This window comes from Acomys russatus, chromosome 4 (genome assembly GCF_903995435.1).
Source record: "Acomys russatus chromosome 4, mAcoRus1.1, whole genome shotgun sequence".
In the NCBI taxonomy this organism is placed as follows: domain Eukaryota; kingdom Metazoa; phylum Chordata; class Mammalia; order Rodentia; family Muridae; genus Acomys; species Acomys russatus.
The window spans coordinates 68,384,206-68,404,480 of NC_067140.1; the positions used below are offsets into that span (position 1 = coordinate 68,384,206).

At 37.9% G+C, this 20,275-nt stretch overlaps 1 protein-coding gene across 4 annotated transcripts in view; it reads right to left on the reverse strand.

Moving 5' to 3' along the window:
- The window catches only part of Gpcpd1 (glycerophosphocholine phosphodiesterase 1), a 52,115-nt gene that overhangs the window by 23,421 nt on the left and 8,419 nt on the right, over window positions 1-20,275 (reverse strand). For 3 of the 4 annotated variants that reach the window (XM_051144680.1, XM_051144682.1, XM_051144681.1), the window contains exons 3-8: window positions 18,672-18,768; window positions 15,995-16,079; window positions 9,019-9,094; window positions 7,089-7,130; window positions 4,093-4,216; window positions 1,902-2,133 (exon numbers count right to left, since the gene is read on the reverse strand). In XM_051144680.1, coding sequence (XP_051000637.1) covers window positions 1,902-2,133; window positions 4,093-4,216; window positions 7,089-7,130; window positions 9,019-9,094; window positions 15,995-16,079; window positions 18,672-18,768 — 656 coding nt within the window. Of the gene's footprint in view, window positions 1-1,901; window positions 2,134-4,092; window positions 4,217-7,088; window positions 7,131-9,018; window positions 9,095-15,994; window positions 16,080-18,671; window positions 18,769-20,275 lie in introns of those variants that run through there. The other variant, XM_051144683.1, reaches the window with a different exon arrangement.

Consider the following 20,275-nt stretch of genomic DNA (forward strand, 5'->3'; position numbering starts at 1 on the left):
AGTTCAAAGCTGGTCTAAGCCTACAAGAAACCCCATCTCAAAGACAAATGCACACATGATACAGTCAAGCATGCTGACAATACAAGCATGCTGTATCTATAACCAGCACTTGGAAGGCCAAAGCGAAGAGTACATTTTAAGTGAGATCTTTTTCTGTTTTTAGTTTTTCAAGATAGGGTTTCTCTGTGTAGCTTTAGCTGTCCTGAATTCACTCTGTAGACCAGGCTGGCCTCAAACTCCCAGTGATCTGCCTGCCTCTGCCTCCCTGACTACTGGGATTACAGGTGTGAGCCACCACTTTTATTGAGATCCTAAGGTAGGCACTAAAACTTAAAAAAAAGTAACCAACCAAAATTTTACACTATATTTTTACAATTCCCATCATCTTACAGTTAGAGCTTTAATTTTTTACAAATTATGAACACAAAGTAATTAATTACTCTTTATATCAAAAATGCCACTCACAGAAATATATAATTCAAAAATTATAAAACATGTAATTATATGTAACTAGTTTTACTCAGTATATTTAAATCCTCCTTGAATTCTGTTGCTATCAAGAAAATGTGGCTAAGTATTACCACAGTCAAGGCATGTTCCCTTCCCTCAAGACAGAAATCAGCAGAGGTGGCAAAGGAACTAGATGCTAAGGAACCAGTACATATAATCTACAGGCCATGCACACTGTGTGAAGACAATAGGGAAGGTACCAAGTACTACTTGTCGGAAGCAAATGAGCTAACAATCCCTAGTGTAAGTGTCATTAGGTCGGGACATCAGTGGCAGAGACTCTTAAAAATCTGACATTACATCTCACTAACTTTCTAGAAGCACGATGCCTTAACAGTCGTGAAGGCCTGCTGTGGCATGGTGTCTCGGTTACTTCTCTATTGTTGTGATACACCATGATGCCCAAGTTTCTAAAGTAAAGCAACTTGGGGGCGGAAAGGGTTTATTTCATCTTACAACTTGTAGTTCATCATCCAGGCAAATCAGGGCAGGAATCAAGGCTAAAACCTGGAAGCAAAAACTGAGGTAGAGGCCATACGTAAGCACTGCTTGCAAGCTTGCTCCTCACAGTTTTCTCGGCCTGCGTTATCACCCCTGCCCAGGGGATGGCACAATGAAAAGGGCTCTCCACATCTTTCATTAATCAAGGAAGTACCCTGCATGTACCTACAGACCAAGTTTACGGAGGTATTTTTTTTTTCTATTAGGATGCCCTCTTCCCAGATATGTCTAAGTTTGTGGCAAGTTGGCCAAAAAAGAAAAAAGAAAAATCAAGCAGGTCATCTAGAAACCTGGGTTAAACCCCAGACCTCCACACAGAAGGGACCAAATCCCTAAGTGTCCTCGGACCTCAATGGACACATGTGACATGCCCATCTCACCAATCTACATACACACAATAAAATACAACCTTTTAACTTATTGCCAAGTATTTATATTGTTATATAATAAATCTTAGCACCACAGTGAATTGGCATAGTAACAGACACTCTTGAAACCGAGGATATAACTCAGTTGAGAGCGTTTGTCTGGCATGCCCTGGTCCCATCTGCAGCACCACAGAAACTGGGTATAGCAGCCCATGCCTATAATTAAGGTCACCTTTGACTACACACTGAGTTCAAGGCCAACATGAATGGGCTATACAAGTCCTCCTTAGGAGAAAATACAGATTTCCACTATGAAAGAGATTCACTTTGGTCATCCATCAGGGGGCCCACAGCTGCCTAGCCCTCTCTACTCAATCCATGGAAAGTTCTTTGGAAGATTTATATTTATATTACTCTATAGGCACAGACATCTTGTCCTGGTTTAAAATATAATTCTAGAGTACAATGTAACCATATACAAGAAAATGGTTCATGCCTGAATTCCCTGAAATAACTACTTACCTCAAAAAAGTCAAAGATTAGCTCCAGGTTGTCTGGTTCCATTGTCTGTATGCTGTATTCCGTCCAACGATCAGGCTGCAAGCCGTACCCACAGTCTGGCTGTGAATGCCTGCACTTGAACTCATTGTCACTTATTAAGGATATCTCCAGGCTGTTGGACATTTTGTGGAGCATAGTGGGAGATACCTTATCGTCGTCATCTTCCTCCAGGCCCTCTAGTGTAAGTTTTACCCTGTATTGACAAGAGAAAATAATGAAACCCAGTAAGAAAAATTCCTAGACTGTACATAAATACAAATTTAAAGTGTTTTCAAATAACCAAAAGTAGATTACCTACACTGCAAATTTATTTACTATACTACCAACTATTAATTACTTTTCCCTTTTTTTGGGGGGGGGGGTTTGTTTGTTTGTTTGTTTTGGTTTTGGTTTTCCGAGACAGTGTGGCCTTGGCTGTCCTGGAATCACTTTGTAGGCAGGCTGGCCTTGCACTTACAGAGAGCTGCCTGCCTCTATCTCTGGAGTGCTGGGAATAAAGGCAGGCGCCACCACCGCCTGGCTGATTTTCTTCATTTCTTAAATCCTAAGCACTTTAAAATAAAACACTACTTTTTAAACAATCTGTGACAAAGACTTAATTATGCATAGCAAACTACTTTAAAAAATTAAAGTCAAGGGCTGGAGAGATGGTTCAGCAGTTAAGAGCACTGCCTGCTCTTCCAGAGGTCCTGAGTTCAAGTCCCAGCAACCACATACTGGTTCACAATCATCAGATGCCCTCTTCTGGTTTGCAGGTGTACATGCAGGCAGAGCACTCACACATTAAATAAACAAACAAACAAACAAACAAATAAATAAATAAATCGATAAGGCGAACATAATAAATTCTCTCAATACAAAAGCTAATATAAAGGGTTTAAAGTGCTGCTCACTTTTCTTACATATTTAGGTAATTATAATGAAACAATTAAGGACCTATTTGGTATACTATCATTATGAATTATATTTTAAAAATAATATCAATATCTCTAGTAACTGAAAATGGACTTTTCTACCCAGCCTTGACATTGTACCAGAAAAGCTTGATAGTTGCATATCAAAACTTGAAATTCGCCAGGTGTGGTGGCACATGCCTTTAATCCCAGCACTCTACAGGCAGAGGCAGGCAGATCTCTGTGAGTTCGAGGCTAACCTGGTCTACAAAGAGAGTTCAGGGCAGCCAGAACTACAAGAAAACCCCTGTGTCCAAAAACAAAACAAAACCTACAACAACAACCAAAAAAGCAAACCAAAAAACTTGGAACTCTTAATTCCAAAATCACATGATTAATGTCCAGAGTCCAGCAGGAAGCCAGCTTACTCAGACTTATATTCAATGGTATTACAGAAAAATGAATTTAACTATTGTTGCAAAGCTTTTTCATCTATCCCTAAAACAGGGAGGAGGAGAAGAAAGCAGCAGAAGGGAAGGAGGGCAGGAAGAGGAAGAGGGAGAGGAAAGGGTGGAAGCAGAAGGAAAGCAGCAAAGTCTGGAGCTGCCGGGGGTAACTTTTACTTTTCAGTGTCAAAACAAGTCCTAACAAAGTCTGGACTCTAAAGGCCAAGGATAGCAATCGTTTTCTGCTAATGCCATTTTCCTTTTCTTTCTTTCTTTCTTTCTTTCTTTTTCTTTTCTTTTCTTTTCTTTTTTTTTTTTTTTTTTTTTTTTTTTGGTTTTCTGAAACAGGGTTTCTCTGTGTAGCCTTGACTGTCCTGGACTCGCAGGCTGGCCTTGAACTCACAGAGATCTGCCTGCCTCTGCCTCCCAAGTGCTGGGATTAAAGGCGTGCACCACCACTGCCCAGCTTTTTTTTTTTTTTACTAGTTGTTTGTTTGTTGCTGCTGTTGTTGTTTTTTGGTTGCCATTTTCTTTTTACCACAAAAATCACTTGTTTTATCAATTTTATAGCAATCCCTACAGTGTGAAAGTTTAAGTGAAACTACAAAAATACACAAACCTAGAAACCACATATTTTAACAAGAATAAATTTTTCTAGTGCAAATTTAGAGGTTAAGCCTAATATAAATACGTGTAACAACAAATTGAGGGAGAAATACAGGTTATTATCTTAGAGGTTAAAACCACATATGCCAGAAATTTACAGTAATAGCAAAAATAAATGGCCTAAGTAATACAATCATATGCTCATACCTAAATCTAGATTTTTTAAACTTTTTCTTGGTAATTGAGACAGGTGGTTTCTCAGAATAATGCAGACGCAATCTTATTTCAGTCTGACATGTGAGCCATCCAGAATCCAGTGTTTCAACACCATCTAATGGGATAAATAGGAAGGATAATATAATTATACATTTTTCAGCAGTCTGGTTAAATCCAGTACATACTAACAATTCTAGTTCACATTCACATTCCAGTACTGACATGTAATACTTGTCCTTTCCCAACATTAAATGTAATTAATGTATTACTGTAATTAAACGTAATTTAAAATGTGTCACTGAAAAAGAACTTTCATTTGAAGTTAGAGAAGCAAAGCTAAATAGCTACTAATAACCAGCTACTTAGAAACTGAAGAAAACTAAGTAAGTCTATAAGAATTGTCACTGGAGTTGGAGAGATAGCTCAGTGGTTAAGAGCACTGGCTGCTCTTCCGGAGGACCTGCATTCAATTCCCAGCAACCACATGGCAGTGCACAATTCTAGGTAACTCCAGTTCCGGGGGATCTGACACCCTCCCACAGACATACATGCAAGCAAAAACAATGCACATAAATAACAATATATTAAAAAAAGAAAAAGATGGCTGGATACATGCCTTTACTCCCAGCACTCAGAAGGCAGATACAGAGATCTCTGTGAGTTTGAGGGCAGCCTGGTCTACAGAGTGAGTTCCCGGTCAGCCAGGACTAAAAGAGAAACCCTGTCTTTAAAAAAAAAAAGAAAAGAAAGAAAGAAAGAAAAAAAAGAAAAAAAAAGGAAGAAAAAACAAGACAAAACAAAAACAACAACAACAACAAAGAGCCGGGCATGGTGGCGCACGCCTTTAATCCTAGCACTCGAGAGGCAGAGGCTGGCGGATCACTGTGAGTTCGAGGCCAGCCTGGTCTACAAAGTGAGTCGAGGATGGCCAAGGCTACACAGAGAAACCCTGTCTCGAAAAACCAAAAAAAAAAAAAAAAAAAAAAAGGAAGGAAAAACCAAAAAACAATGCCATTACAGGCCAGGCATGGCAGTACACAATGTAGATCCCAGGACTAAGGAGGCAGAGGCAGGTAGGGTTCTATTAGTTTCATGCCAGTCAAAGCTACAAAGTGAGAGAACTTGTCTCAAACAAACAAACAATAAAAAAGCACTGTCATGGGGCATAGCATGCACTCCATCCCAGCACTCAGGAGACATAGATCCTCCTGATCTCTGAGTTTAAGGCCAGCCTGGTCTAAAAGCAAAAAAACAAAACAAAACAAAAAACCCTGCAAAACTTCATCTAAGACATCCAACTAAAACTAGGTGTGAGACCAGTATTGAAGATTTAAGAAATGGAAGACCCAAACTGAGTCAGCTCTGATGCTCACACGAATGTGTGCCTCCACAACAAATGGTGTAATAACATGCGGTTAGCTAACTTGAAGTTACCTACTAGTAAAAGCAATAATTTTTTCATAAATAGCAATGGTGGTGTTTTCAGCCTAAGTTTTTAAATCAACAGAGCTTAAATGAAAAGGCTTCTCTCTTGAGGTATAACTTAAGAATGTCTTAAAATCATCAAATTTTAAATATTATTTAAAGAGTGCATAAAGTCAAAGAAATGCTTTCTCATCCTGAAAACTAACTAAAACTAATTTAATATGACATTGGGAAGTGAAAAAGTTAGAGACAAAGACAGGAATGCTACAATTATAACCATAAAAGTAACCAACATGAAAGATACTATGTCATAAGTTACAGCTAAAGAAAAGGAGATTCTCTGGGGGCTGGAGAGGGCACATCTGCTCTCACAGAAGACCTCAGTTCAAATCCCAGTGGATGGGTTACAACTACCTATAACTCCAACTTGAGAGAATGTGCCACACTCTTCTAGACTCTGCGAACATCTGCACTCAGGTGCAAAAACACACACATAATTAAGGATAAAATAATCTTAACAGCGAGTGGCGATGTGGAAGCAGGCAGAATTCTGAATTCCAGCCAACCAAGGCTAAATAGTGAAACCCTGTCTTAAAATTTTTTAATCTAAAAAAAAACCAGAAAACAACAAACAAACTGACCAACTAAAAACGCCAACAAAAACATTCTCTATAAATCTCTTAAAAAATAATAGCATGTTTTCTTTTGTAAATAGTAGGACAAGATTTAAAATAAAAAAAAGCATTAAAGCTATTCAAGCATTTTAGACTCTATCATTTTATAGTATAACACTTCCTACCCAATGAAATAACAGGGAAAGGTTCAAGTCCTTTTCAAGTATTGCCATAGCAAAAACACTGCCTCTGTGTTCAATGCATATAGTAAATTCTCGCCAAAACCATTCTTGCCAGGAAAGCACACTGGTCACCAAAAATGCGTCTCTGGTTCAGAGTCAGGCCAAAGGCACCTCCTCTACCTCATCTCACTTCTTTCTGACCCTAAGGTTTAGCACCCAGGAGGAGACAAGGCAGCACTGTAGTCTGTCATTCTGTGAAATATCCAACCACTGGAGGAAGGTGTGAATTTTGAGGATAAAGTACTTACCAAAGCAGAACGGTATAAAAATAATTAACATTTTAAACACATTTTGAAGACAAGGAATTTTCAACTTTACAGTAAATTAGTTTTTGAGGAGTCAGTCAGAATTACGAGAACATTCTGGTTGTCTAGATTTATTGTAAAAACATTATTTAAACATACAAAGTACACAAAGGCCTACAAGGAACATCATATATACCATGTGTAATCAAATCAGAGTGATTAGCATATCCACTTCCTCTCTAGATACATGTCTTTATAGTTATATAAACTCATACATTTAAAATGACCAAACACTAAGTGCAAAAGTTTGAGGCTATTTATCATTTAACAAAATATGTTTGTCTTTGTTTTCAACAGTGCAGTGACGGTGTTGTTGCAGTGTGTCACAGATTTCCAATGAGATATTAAGGTAAGAGGTTAATCATATCAAACATTTTCAAAATTCAGGGAATGTCACTTACTGTGGATTCCAAATTGTCCATCATCAATAATGATTTCACTTTCTAGAATTCAAGGAAAATAAAAGGCCTAGTTAAAAACCCATGATGTGTACAGAATGAATGAACAACTGAGAATTTACTTTAAGTATTGCGTAAAATGGTTCATCTATAACATAAAGCAGCCTAAAGTGAATAAGCATGTTTATTGCAGCCCTGGAGAGAGTATTCCCTTTCAGGAGGCTAGCAAGCAGAGTCGGTCCTACAGACTTGAGTGACCGTTCACAAAGACAAAGAAGGTCTGGGAGGGTGCCCTGCATGACTGGGGAGCTCAGCACCCACCATGCCTGAGCCTAGCGAGCTGCTGGACAAGAACTCCCTGCTTACGTCTCCAACCAACAGTCTTGGCACAATCAAGGTGCTTGTTCTTAAGTGGTGCGCATCCAGACCTTGGCTAAAGTGTGAATCCCCTCAAACCCCAACATTCCTTCAGCCAGCCAAAAGCTTTACAGACAGCATACACTTACCTGTGTGTACAGAGCTGTGAAGACCTACCAAGGCTAAGTGCTAACACAGTCCTTTGCTAGTATTTCAAGATCATGAAAAGAGCTGTAAAGCTGTGTCTACTAAAACATGAGATATGGTTCCTTTCTTAGTGCTCTTCCCAGCTTACTTTAAGCAAGCCTGAAGTATCTGTCAAAATAAGTGGGGTGTTTCCTAAAGATTGTCCAGCAGACTGCACATCACCTTTAAGTTTACATCACCTTCCCCCAAAGCAGAATGTAAATTTCTACAAGAACAGAAATAGTCATTCCACTTCTCACAAAACAAAAAACATATTTAATTTCAATATGCATCCGAATGCAAACTGTTTTATAATACTTAATTCTCACTAAGCTCCGACTCCAGTATGAGACCACTGTAATGTTAAAGATGCTGCCTTAAAAACTATCAAAAAATATATTAAAACGTGTAAAAAGAAAACTCAAAGGAAGATGGAATGAGACCTCTGTTTAAACAAAATATGTCCTTTAAAGAGGGCAAAACAGAAACTCCCACTTCCTAATCTAAACTACAAAACCCACAACCTCAATTTTGATTGTCTGTAGGAACTAAAACATGTAATTCTCAGATTCAACTCACAAATACAAGGGAGTAGTTTCATGTATGTAAAATGAGCTTCAAGATCTATTTTCAGCACAGAACAGTGAACTAAAAAACACTTGTATGAAGATAAATGCCATCTTGGGCACAGAAAATTGAATTTTAAAAAGTGATATAAATAACAGCACAGCCAAGAGGGGATTTAAAAGACTTAGAGAAATACATGTAAACTATAACAAAGAAATTTAAATTCATTGGTTTAATTATTTACTAGTATTTTTAAAAATATAACTTTACTTGCATTCAAAACTGAACTTGTGAAAGTTTTTGTTTTAGATCAACCAATTCTTTTTTGGGGGGCGCTTGAGACAGGATTTCTCTGTGTAGCCCTGGCTGTCCTGGAACTCACACTGTAGACCAGGCTGGCCTCGAACTCACAGAGATGCCTCTGCTTCCCAAGTGCTGGGATTAAAGGCAATCACCACCCAGCTAACTAATTCTTAAAATGCTCTCTAAACGTGAGCAAGAAATCTAAATAAAGCCATGGATCCTCAGTCAGGAAGAATGTTATTACCTTTCCAACAACTCCAGATTAAAGTAAGTCTCATAATAATCTACCCCCCCCCAAATAAAAATAAGTAAACAAGCATTTCTAACAGTTTATAAAGAAAGGCCATAAAAATGTTTAGTTTTGAAAGTAAGATCCATGAAATGTTAAGTGAAATCTGTAGTACTGACAATGCATTGATTTTAAACTTCAGAATCAAAATGCATGAAGTCCCTAAGCCACTGTGCAGCACATTAGTAACTTTATGCATACGCCTCAAACAGATGCAGTTAATGCCCATACCTAAAGGGGTTATTGATCGTGGTTGTAGATGAGTCTCCCACTTGTGAACTATGACTTGACATGGACCACCGATAGTCTGCAATTTAAAAGTTAAACGTCTGCAATAATTTCTTATATCTTATTTTCTACCCATGATTGCATTAGATGTTTGTGGCCTAAGACTTACACTAAATATGAGATGAAGAAACAAGAAATTTATCTTGCTAGTTATTCAATACTATATGTCCCAAATCAGGCATGTACCCAGGTCACAAAACATGATGAAGTACTATAAAAAATGAGTTAAAGCAATAAATAAAAAGAACTGAGATGAATTGGCACACAAAACTTTCTTAAAACCATCTGCAAATTTATCTACAATCTTTTGTGGTTTGGGGTTTTTTTTCCCCGAAGAAAAATTAACTTTGCACCAATACTAATCCTATTGTGGGCTAAAGTTATCACCAATTATACTTTCTTTGGTGTGTCAAAGGGGTATTTCTAGACATTTCCCTGCTCTACTTAAAAAAGATTGCGTGTTTAGAAAACAGTCTAAACAGGCCAGTGAGAGCAGGGATGGCAAGAGCAAATACCACAAGATCACTTTGCACACATTACTGCAGGAAGCTAGGAGTATAACAAAGACCTCTACTTTATGTTATTATTTTATTTTATTAAATATATATATTATATACTATATTATATATAGTATAGTAGCCATGCTTGCAAAGATCACAAGAAATCTTAGAAGAATATGTATATGAACTGCTAAGTTTGAAAAAGAAATGATTGTGATAAATGGGAAACCAAAATAACATTAAGTTTGAATTTTATGCTTTTATATTAAAAATTCATAGCATAACAATTTCTTGTGCTGTTATCATGTTTTCTTACTAGAGAAGAAAATTATGTGCTGCTGCCCACACTCAATTTTAGGACAAGAATGAACCAATCTCAAGGCCCTCTGAACAAACACAAGACAGACTAAAGAAAGTTATACACTTAAAACTATGTGTCAAAATAAATCTTCAACCTTACAGGATAAAATTATTTTATGTATTCTTTAATAATTTTAACAAAATCCAGAGAAACAAATGAAATATAAAAATTACCTACTATTGCACTATTTCAGGATTATCACTACCAACATACATCTTTGAACTTGTAGAATATCAACTTCTCTGTGTATATTACACACCCTTAAATGGCTCTTCCAAAAGAGTGTTCTACAAATCTTACTTGATTCAATTGTTGATTTAATTTTTTAAGGGTGCCAAATGATAAGTATCCAACAAAACAGGCATTTATAAACAACATAATTCCAGCACTTAAAGCAAACAGGTTAAATTATTTTCTAAAAATTATGAACAGTTTAAAAACTACACCAGTACTGGAGGTTTATTCAAATCACAAAATCTGAGATACTAAAAAAAAAATGTTTTTCTCAATACCTCCTTGCCATTCTATTGATCATCTTGAAATATGGTGAACATTATAATTTCTAATACACTAAAATATTACATATAATTCTACATAGTCTGCTATATGATTAAAGCTGTTCTCTAACATTTTTCATTTATCGCAATTGTGTGTGCACATGCACAGACACACTTCCACCTATTACTTATTTCAATCCTCAAATAAGTAAATGTATACATTAAAGACAAGCATGTTTCTTATCAATGAAAGCACCGAATGAACTACATAAACCTTCTCTCGTTCATCCCACCTTTCTCTAACATCCTTTTCCTATCTCTTGGCAGCCAAACTGTCTGTCCTTCAAAGATGGTTTGGACTTTTGTTCTCAACAATGGTCAGTAACTAAATGTGAACTAAAGAGTGCCACGAATATAACTCAACAGTGATAAAAATTAAAGGGAGAAAAGGAGGGTTTATTTTGCTTTGGTTTAGTTCCAGTGTCAAGACAACTCTACAGTGATGACTAGAGTATCTATCATCACCTTAGGAGTCTTGTGAATTATATATCTAATAGGAAACCTATTTTATCAATAATTTTAGTAGCTTTATCGATTACACCAACAAACCCATTACTCACACAATAAAACTGCCCAGTCTTGAATAGTGAGGAATAATCCAAAGGGCCAGTTTAATAGATGAATTCTACAAGCATCTCATTATAGATACAAGTTAGCTGGTACACAAAGTGTACAAGTGTAAAAACAAAACCCAAAACAAACAACACACATTCAATCTCAACACTCAGGAGGCAAAGGCAGGTAGATCTCTAGTTGAGGCCAGTCTACATAGCAAATTCCAGGCCAGTCAAGGCTAAGAAGTAAGATCGGTCTCAAAAAACAAACACTCTAGTATTCAAATAAGTATACTGACTTTCTAAGCTGTTGACTATGACTTTTACATTACAAAGAGATCTTCACAGCACTCGGGAGGCAGAGGCAGGTGGATCACTGTGAGTTCGAGGCCAGCCTGGTCTACAAAGTGAGTCCAGGACAGCCAAGGCTACACAGAGAAACCCTGTCTCAAAAAAGCCAAAAAAAAAAAAAAAGAAAGAAAAAAAAGAGAGATCTTCAATTTAAATTTCACTGATGGTCTTTTTTAAAAAGGCTAAAACATTGTGAAATTTAAACTCAGTAATGATTCAAAAAATCGTGATCCTTTATGCCTATATGCTAATTTAACATGCTAAATATAATCATTTATTCTTTAAATTTTTGAGAAAGAACAGTTCCAGATTGTAAATGCTGTGATACCTTTAAGGTTTTGGAATAAAGTAGAAGGTTATCTTTGAAGAAAAAGTAATAAACATTGTATAGTAACAGTAAATACCTAGAAAGTTACTTCAGAATGTAATATATAAAATCATATGACTATGGGACTATCTCTAAACATTTATCACTAAGAAAAATACACTAATTTCTGAAAAGACATACTTATTACCTTCTTTTTTATTAAAAAAATACTTTTAATTATATGCAGGTGTGTCTGCATGTGGGCATGCCATGCAGATACCCTTGAAAGCCAGAAGCATCAGGTCCCTTCAAGTTGTGCCCACGGTTGTCAGCCACCCCGTGTGAGTGCTGCGAAGTAAACTCAGGTCCTTAGGAAGAGCAACAAGTGCCCTTAAGCACTGAGCCATCTCTCCAAGTCCTCTTTTGTTTCCTTAAATAGCTGGGTACCACTCAACTACATCAAGCGCCAGGAGAAATAAAGGAACATGTAGATGTGTTTAGTTTGTGAGTGCTTTGTTGTTGTTTGTTTGTTTTTTGAGATAAGGTTTCTCTGTGTATTAGCCCTGGCTGTCCTAAAACTCAAGGCCAGGCCTTGACAGAGATCCACCTCCCAAGTGCTGGAATTAAAGGTATGCTCCACCATACCCAGCTTTGGTTTGTGTTTTTAATACATCAGCATGCAAAATTGTGAGTCAGGTAAAGGCACTGTTTGCAGACAAGCTTTAAAATTTAATTTTTACTGATTGCTTTCTTCCTACATTTAAAAAAACAATCTGCATGTATAAGGACAAGATTTTCTTTACTCCATAATAACAAACACAGTATTATTTAAAAACGTTTCTAATTAGTCCAATAAGGAAATGGTTGTCCCAACATGGTTTCAATAAAGAAAGATAGATCACTTATTGCCCCAAGAAGCCACTATAGAAAATGTCAACCTCGGCACTGTAAGCAATTATCTCATATCTGACTCACTTGTTAAAACATTTTTAAAAAATAAGAGAGATAAAGATCAAATAAGAGTTAATAATGAATTAAATTATGAGTGAGTGTTAGCATTATAAAAAGTGTGATGCTGGTCAGGCGTAATGGCGCACGCCTTTAATCCCAGCACTTGGGGAGGCAGAGGCAGGCAGATCTTCGTGAGTTAGAGGCCAGCCTGGTTTAAGTGTGATACTTTTAAAACATAATGGTCTGTTTTCACAAAAATGAGCAAACTTTTCAAAAAGTATAATCAAAAATTGTGTAACATTTCATTCTAAAAAAAAAAATCCTTTAATTCCTTACATTTAAATTTTAATTCTTCAAAAAAGTAGTTTACGGGGGCTGGACAGATGGCTCGAGAGTTAACAAACTGGCTACTCTCCCAGAGGACCCAGGGTTTGGTTTCCAGCATCCACACAATGGCTCATAGGTGTATAACTCCAGTCCCAACTGTGATGTCCTCTTCTGGCCTCTGGGACACCAGGCACACACATAAGGTGCACAACATACAGACATGCAGGCAAAATACTCATAAATGAAATAAAAGCGTATCTAGTGAAGATGTGAAATCAGTGGACTCTCTGTGAACCCACAATGAGTTTCCATTCCAAGGATGTCCATCAACTTTGTTTGCTATATTTAAATAAATCGAACAGGGGCTGGAGAGATGGCTCAGAGGTTAAAGACACTGAATCCAAACATCCTGAATTCAATTCCCAGCAACCACATGGTGGCTCACAACCATCTATAATGTGATCTGATGCCCTCTTCTGGCATGTAGATGGAGCACTCATAAAATAAATAAATAAATCTTAAAAAAAAATAAATGAATGGAACAGTTGCTATCTGTAAAGTTAGTAAAATGTAGCATATTAACATCTTACTCTTTGCTGGGCATGGTGGCGCATGCCTTTAATCCCAGCGCTCGGGAGGCAAAGGCAGGTAGATTGCTTTGAGTTCGAGGCCAGCCTGGTCTACAAAGCGAGTCCAGGACAGCCACAGATACACAGAGAAACCCTGTCTCAAAAAACAAAAACAAAAACATAAAACAAAACAAAAACCATCTTACTCTAACTTTACAAAGTCTACAAGAACACACAGCTTTGAGAAACTGAGAAAAGAGAGCTCATAATCCCTTCCCTTCCCTTCCTCATGCTCCATAGACTGACAATGTTGTCAGGGATAGACTTTAGTGGTCTAGACATTGGCAAGTTGCTCATTCTCCTATAAATAACCCTTTGCCCATGCTCCTATAAGTAACTCCAACTAAACTCACTGGCACACAAATGCAGGTACACAAGTATATGAATATACACACACTAAGATAAAAGGAAAATTGAAAAACTAAAAAAACAAAAACAAACAAACAAAAAAGAACAATGGATTTTACAACTCTATCAAACTGAAAAAGAACATGTCAAGGAGAAGCAAAGTACGGAAAAAACATGAATTGTGACACTGTATTTGCTTACAATGAAGTTTAGCAAACGAATAAGATCCAAACCTTCATCTTATAAAGCTGGTATCTAAGATAAAGAGCCATCATAAGCTCAGCTACTGAATCTCTGCAGCTGCCTAGCTAGACCTCCCAAAACTCTTGCCCTGTGACTCTTGACCACTGTCTTCAGCTTTCCTATCAACCCTAATAGTCACAAGATATGGAGCCCACTCATTTGTATACTTTCATGATTCAAGATTCCTTACATATGTCTATCATTTGGCAATACACCATTAAGACAAAGTTTCATAATAGTTATAAGTAAAGATGTTTCATTTTAAAAGTGCTACCAAGTTTTAGAAGTGTCATTTTAAACTAGCATGATGGGGAAAGGATGTAGCCATATATGCATGGGACTTTATGTAGCTATTTACTCTAGTCCATGAAAAACATACTTACCAGGGCAGCCCCTGCATCACACGGTACATGTGTACACGATACAGAGCAAGCACCTACTTAAAGAAACACACTCACCAACATATACTGTAAACTTTTGCAAGTATTACAAGGGAAATCTGTTACTGTCCGGCACATTTCCTGCCAATTTTCCAAAAGGAATCAGTGGGCTGATCTGCTGCTTTTGGTTTTATTTTCCGTGAAAATAACAACACTACAGGTTGGCTTACTGTGGCCTGTGTTGACAATAGTTTTATGTAACTATGTCCAAAGGACTCACTGACTTTTATTTTCTGTATCCTTTCCAAATAAAATTTAACTTCCCATTACACAGAGTTTCTGTACACCGGGACTCAGACTTCTAATGCCATGAGTGCCATGATTTTTTTTATCCACATGTTGCTCAATTTGAACTGGAGGACTTGACTATGAGGTACAACCCCTCAACCAAATAAACAGAGGCCATTTGTTGTTAGACTATTGTCAAGATAAGCCAACACAATGATCACCATAATGTAATTTAAGTTCAATTAATGAGTATTTATACAATATTCTTGGATTAAAAAAAAAAGTAATAGGTGCAAAAGACAGCTGGAGTGGATTTGTCAGTTTTTATGATGGCTAAGACAGCGAAGTAACAATGGTTGCTAGTATTTTTTGTATATAACAAAAGTACTCTATAATTCCCAAGGAAAATACATTTTTCCAAAGGCCTACTCCATGTTTTGTTTCCAACACCCTTGTTAAATCTTTGTTCATATGCACAAGTGTGGCAAAGGTAAAAATCCTTTGACTAGAATAAATGAGGTCTATAAACTAAGGAAACTAGTTAATATTTTCTTTCTCTGAAAATGAAAACAATCCCAAAATAATAAGCTGTGGACAGGCATATTGAGAACTAATACATTCTCAAGGCTTTCAGAGAAGATCCTACCTGATCAGCATCAGCTATAAGAAGCTCCAAAAAGAATCACTTTTTTTGATTGGCGTTAAATAAATGCAACCACTAAGAGACAGATGACTGCCATGAAATAATTTCTAAAAATAGTAACTTGCTTAAAGCTAGCTAACATACTTCTTTAAATGTATTTATACAATATTTAAAACTAGTTTTAAAAGCCTGCAATTGGTACCTAGTTTACAAAGTTACAGAAAATGTGCACATTAGATAACATTGGTTAAAACATTGTAGAACATACTTACTATTTATTAGTCTTTCAAAAATCCCATCATAGATAATGCCTGTCTATGAAGTAGGTACTTACTTGGGTTTTTTTGTACTAAAATGTTATTGAGAGTTCTATTCCATATTTGAGCAAAACATACTCATTTTACTTCTAATGTTTTCAAAATAAAATTAATTACTTTTGAAAGTCATACAGAAATGGGAAAATAGATGAAGAAAACATACCTTTGGTTCTAAAAAGCAGCCTCTGAAGTAGCGGTATTGCACTGACACTCCTCTACTGAGAGCAATCGATGCTTTCCATAACATACTGAGGGGTCGGGACAAAAACAGGAGTTCCATCAACATCAAAGCCAAATGTGTGAAGAACTGGTAATTCACAAAACTTCTCAAATAAGGACCCTACCCATGATTTTACTCCAAGCTTACCCAGCAGGCTGTGAGAATGCAGTGATTACCCCATCTTTAAAGAGTTAGCTTTCCTGTGTGGATGGACAAACACTAAACTAGCAAGGCTAGGTGGGGTGGTGCAGGTCTGTAATCCTAGCACTTGGAAGGTTGAGGTAGAAAAATTCTGAGTTCTAGGTATGCGTAGACTGCCAAGCAAGTTCAAGGCAAGCCCTGGCTACATGGTAAGATACTATACTGTGTACAAACCAAAACAAAACAACACTCCAAATTCCAAATTCCAAATTTGTAAGGAAGCTTTGGAGCAGAATCCTCAGTGAAAAAAAATCTGACCTGAGACTTAAGGGATGATAAAGAACCAGCTACACACAGAACCACAAGAACTCAAGAAAATCAAAGCAATACAAGACTGAATACTGCTGGGTGTGGTGGCACACACCTTTTGTCCCAACACTCAGGGTTGCAGAGGCAGGGGGATCTCTGTGGGTTCAAGGCCAGCCTGGTCTACAAAGTGAGTTCAGGACAGCCAAGGCTACGCAGAGAAACCCTGTCTGGAAAAACAAAAATAGAGAGAATACTATGAATCTTTGTCTTCCAACTTACCCAGAAATGCTAAATGCTACTGAAAAAGTTTTGGAGTACAGCCTTCAAGCCATAAGTGAGCCACAAACACTGGCAAGTTATAGTCTCAAGCCCAAGTATCCTTTATTCTTTAATTATCTTAAAAAGTCATCTCACCTGGTATTTCTCATAGGGACACTGAGTGTACACATATAATATTTAGGACAACCAGTAGCACAAATTTCCACAACTGGACTAAGGGCCACCTCTGTTGACATCCTTTTATTCTATCCTAACTACTTTGCCATGAAGATTATAAAATTATGGCCTGGATCTAAGAACTCTGCCCATGATTAGTTAATTGCATACACCTAGATCTGCCATCTCCTAGCCCACTACACTAGCAACAGACTGCTACTGAGCTTAATGCTGCTAGTGATTACACTTGTCTTTGTAAAGCAGGAATCAAGGTACATGTTCTACTCATTAATACCACATACATCCTAGAAAGTAGTTTCATCCAAGCATGGTAGAACACAGTTCTGATACCAACTGCTTAGGAATTTTGCAAGCTCAAGATCAAGGTGGCCTGGACTATAACATGAGTTCAAGGATATTTTGAGTAACTTTTCTGGGAAATGGTAGTGTGCACCTTTAATCCCAGCACTCAAGAGGGGAGGCAGGTGAGTTCAAGTTGCAGGTCAGCCAGAGTTCCATGGTGAGATCCTGCCTCAAAATTAAATAGATAGACAGATAGCTAGGATGGATGAGAATAGAGGACAAATAAATAAATAATTTTAAAGGAGGCTAGCAAAATGGCCCAATGAATAAAGACAATTAGCTGGGTAGTGGTGGTGCATGCCTTTAACCCCAGCATTCAGGATGCAGAGGCAGATGCATCTATCTCTGAATTTGAGGCCAGCCTGGTTTATATGGTGAGTTCCAGAACAGTCAGAGCTACACAGAGAACCCCTATCTTGAAAAACAAGAGAGAGAGAGAGGGCGAGGAGGAGTGGCAGGGAGGGCACTTGCCATCAAGCCAGATAATCTAAGTTGGATCTCCAAGACCCACATGGTAGGGGAGAACCTACTCCCAAAAGTTGTCTACACATGCCATGACTCACACACATATATACACATGAATAAATAATAAGTACAAATAAGTAACCAAATACAAATTAAAAAGAAATCAAGAAAGTAAAAAGGACAGGTATAGAGTTCAGTTGTAGAACATTCTCTACCAGATATAAAGGCTGTAGGTTCAATCCTAAGTACTTCCCCGCAAAAAATAAATATAATAATAATAATAGTAGTAGTAATTTCTTATGCACATGTGGAGGTGTATGCCTGCAATCTCAGCACTCAGAAGGCTGAAGTAAGAGGGCCTCAGCCAGGTGTGGTGGCACATGCCTTTAATCCCAGCATTCAGGAGGCAGAGGCAGGCGGATCGCTGTGAGCTGGAAGCCAGCTTGGTCTACAAAGCCAAGGCTACACAGAGAAACCCTTCTTGGAAAAAACCACCCCCCACCCCTCAAAACAAAAAACAAAAAAGATAAGCAGAATGTATGTTTAGCATGTATAATGGCCTAGGTTTGATCCCAAGAATACACACACACACATACACACACACACACACACACATTGTATATATAGATGTTGCATACATACATATGGACACACATACAATTTTTTAAATGTAATAAATGAGGGATGAGGCTGGTAAGAGTCAAAAGGTATCAAGATTTCTTAATGGAAGTTAAGGAACTTCCTCCCCCACAAACTTTGTAAAGTGATTTTACTCTTTAAGACTGTATACATCACAGCTTTCATAAAAATTAAACTAAGTAAGAAACTATACAGAGAACTTCAACAGTCTCTAGGTTTATAGTGTGAATGCCAAAATTACTCCGTGATCTGGCATTTCTGCACTCACCTTTCTCCTGTCTCGTTCTCTGGAAGAAGAGCCACAGCATTTTGAGGATTCCAGTTTCCCAAGGCATCACAACTTCCACATATTGCAAAGACTTCTCCTAAAGAAATCAGAGCCATCAGGCTTTTCCAAACAGAAAACTTCAATTTTGGGAAGCAAAAAGAACAGTCAGTTGCAATTTTCTTTAGAGTCTCCTTGAGTCAAAAGAAGAGCCCTGAGGCATTCTAACACCATTTAAGTTAATTTGATTCACCACCCAGAACCAGAGGCAGCAAAAAGACACAGGCACAGGAATAAGCTTTTCTACATTTGCTCAATTACTAAGCAAGTAACAAGCATTCAAGAAGCAAAGTGATCAGACATGCTCCCTTCACAGAAGCTTCTAATTGCAAGAAATAAACACCAAAGGGGGATTTTTGTTTTTGTTTTTCTGTTTGGTTTTTTGGAGACAGGTCTTACAATATAGCTCTGGCTAGCATAGCATTATGCAAACCAGGCTGTCCTTGAATTTAAAGAGATCTATCTGTCTCTGCCTCCTTAGTGCTAACATTGGGCTACCGAAGACACACTAAGAATTTTAAAGAAATGTAATAGCTTGTTGGGGAGGCTCCTACAGCACCCCCTCTGCTGCTCTCCCTTCCTTCTCATCTAGCTGTGGTATCAGCAGTCATCTCCCCTTCAGTGCCTCCCGCTGGGCGGAGGTAGCCTGGTCTATAGCCAGGAGGTAGCCTGGTCTGTAGCCAGGCTGTTACCCAGAGAAACCCTGTGTAACGAAAAAGAGAAACTGAGTGCCTTCCTAGCCAGGTGGTGGCGGCACATGCCTAGCACTTGGGAGGCAGAGGCAGGAGGATCTCTGTGAGTTCAAGGCCAGCCTGATCTACAGAGCAAGGTGCAGGACACCCATGACTACACAGAGAAACCCTGTCTTGAAAAACTAACCAAACAACAAAACCACTGCAACAACAAAAACAAAAAACAAAAAAGCTGAGTGCCTTTCTGTCTGCAAAGGTAGGATCGGTTCATCTGCCGATGTGGTCAGCTTCTAACTTATGCTGCCTGCTTACAACTCCGTTATGAGTACAGCATAGTGGCAGTAGAAATAGGAGAGCTCTGTCAGTACCCTGTACAAAGCCTTGATTCCCTAATACCTGTCATCCCAGCACTTGGTAAATTCATGAGAACCTGTCTCAAAAAGAATATAATACAGTCTGTAGTCTCTCTGGGAGGCTACATATAGGATAGTGAGCAGTGAGAAGCTATATCAGCCAATCTGCAATCTTCATCTGAAGAATTCTGCCCTGAGTAAAGCTGTACCAGGTTTTCTGGCTGAGAACAGTGTGTGTAACAGTGTGTGTACACACGCATACACACACACAGTCAATTGCTGTGGTGATTGCTACAACAAGCATGTTAACTATACAGAGTGAGTCAATCATTATTCTTTGAACACAATTACTGCTCCTCATCTGTACCAAATCTGTGCTAAGTTGAAGAATTCAGCATCATGACAAGATCATGTTTTCATAAAGCTGACCATCTGTCTACAGGGAAAATCATTCAAGTAATTCAAAGTCTCCAGAAGATGCTACAAAAACAGTGCCAGAACC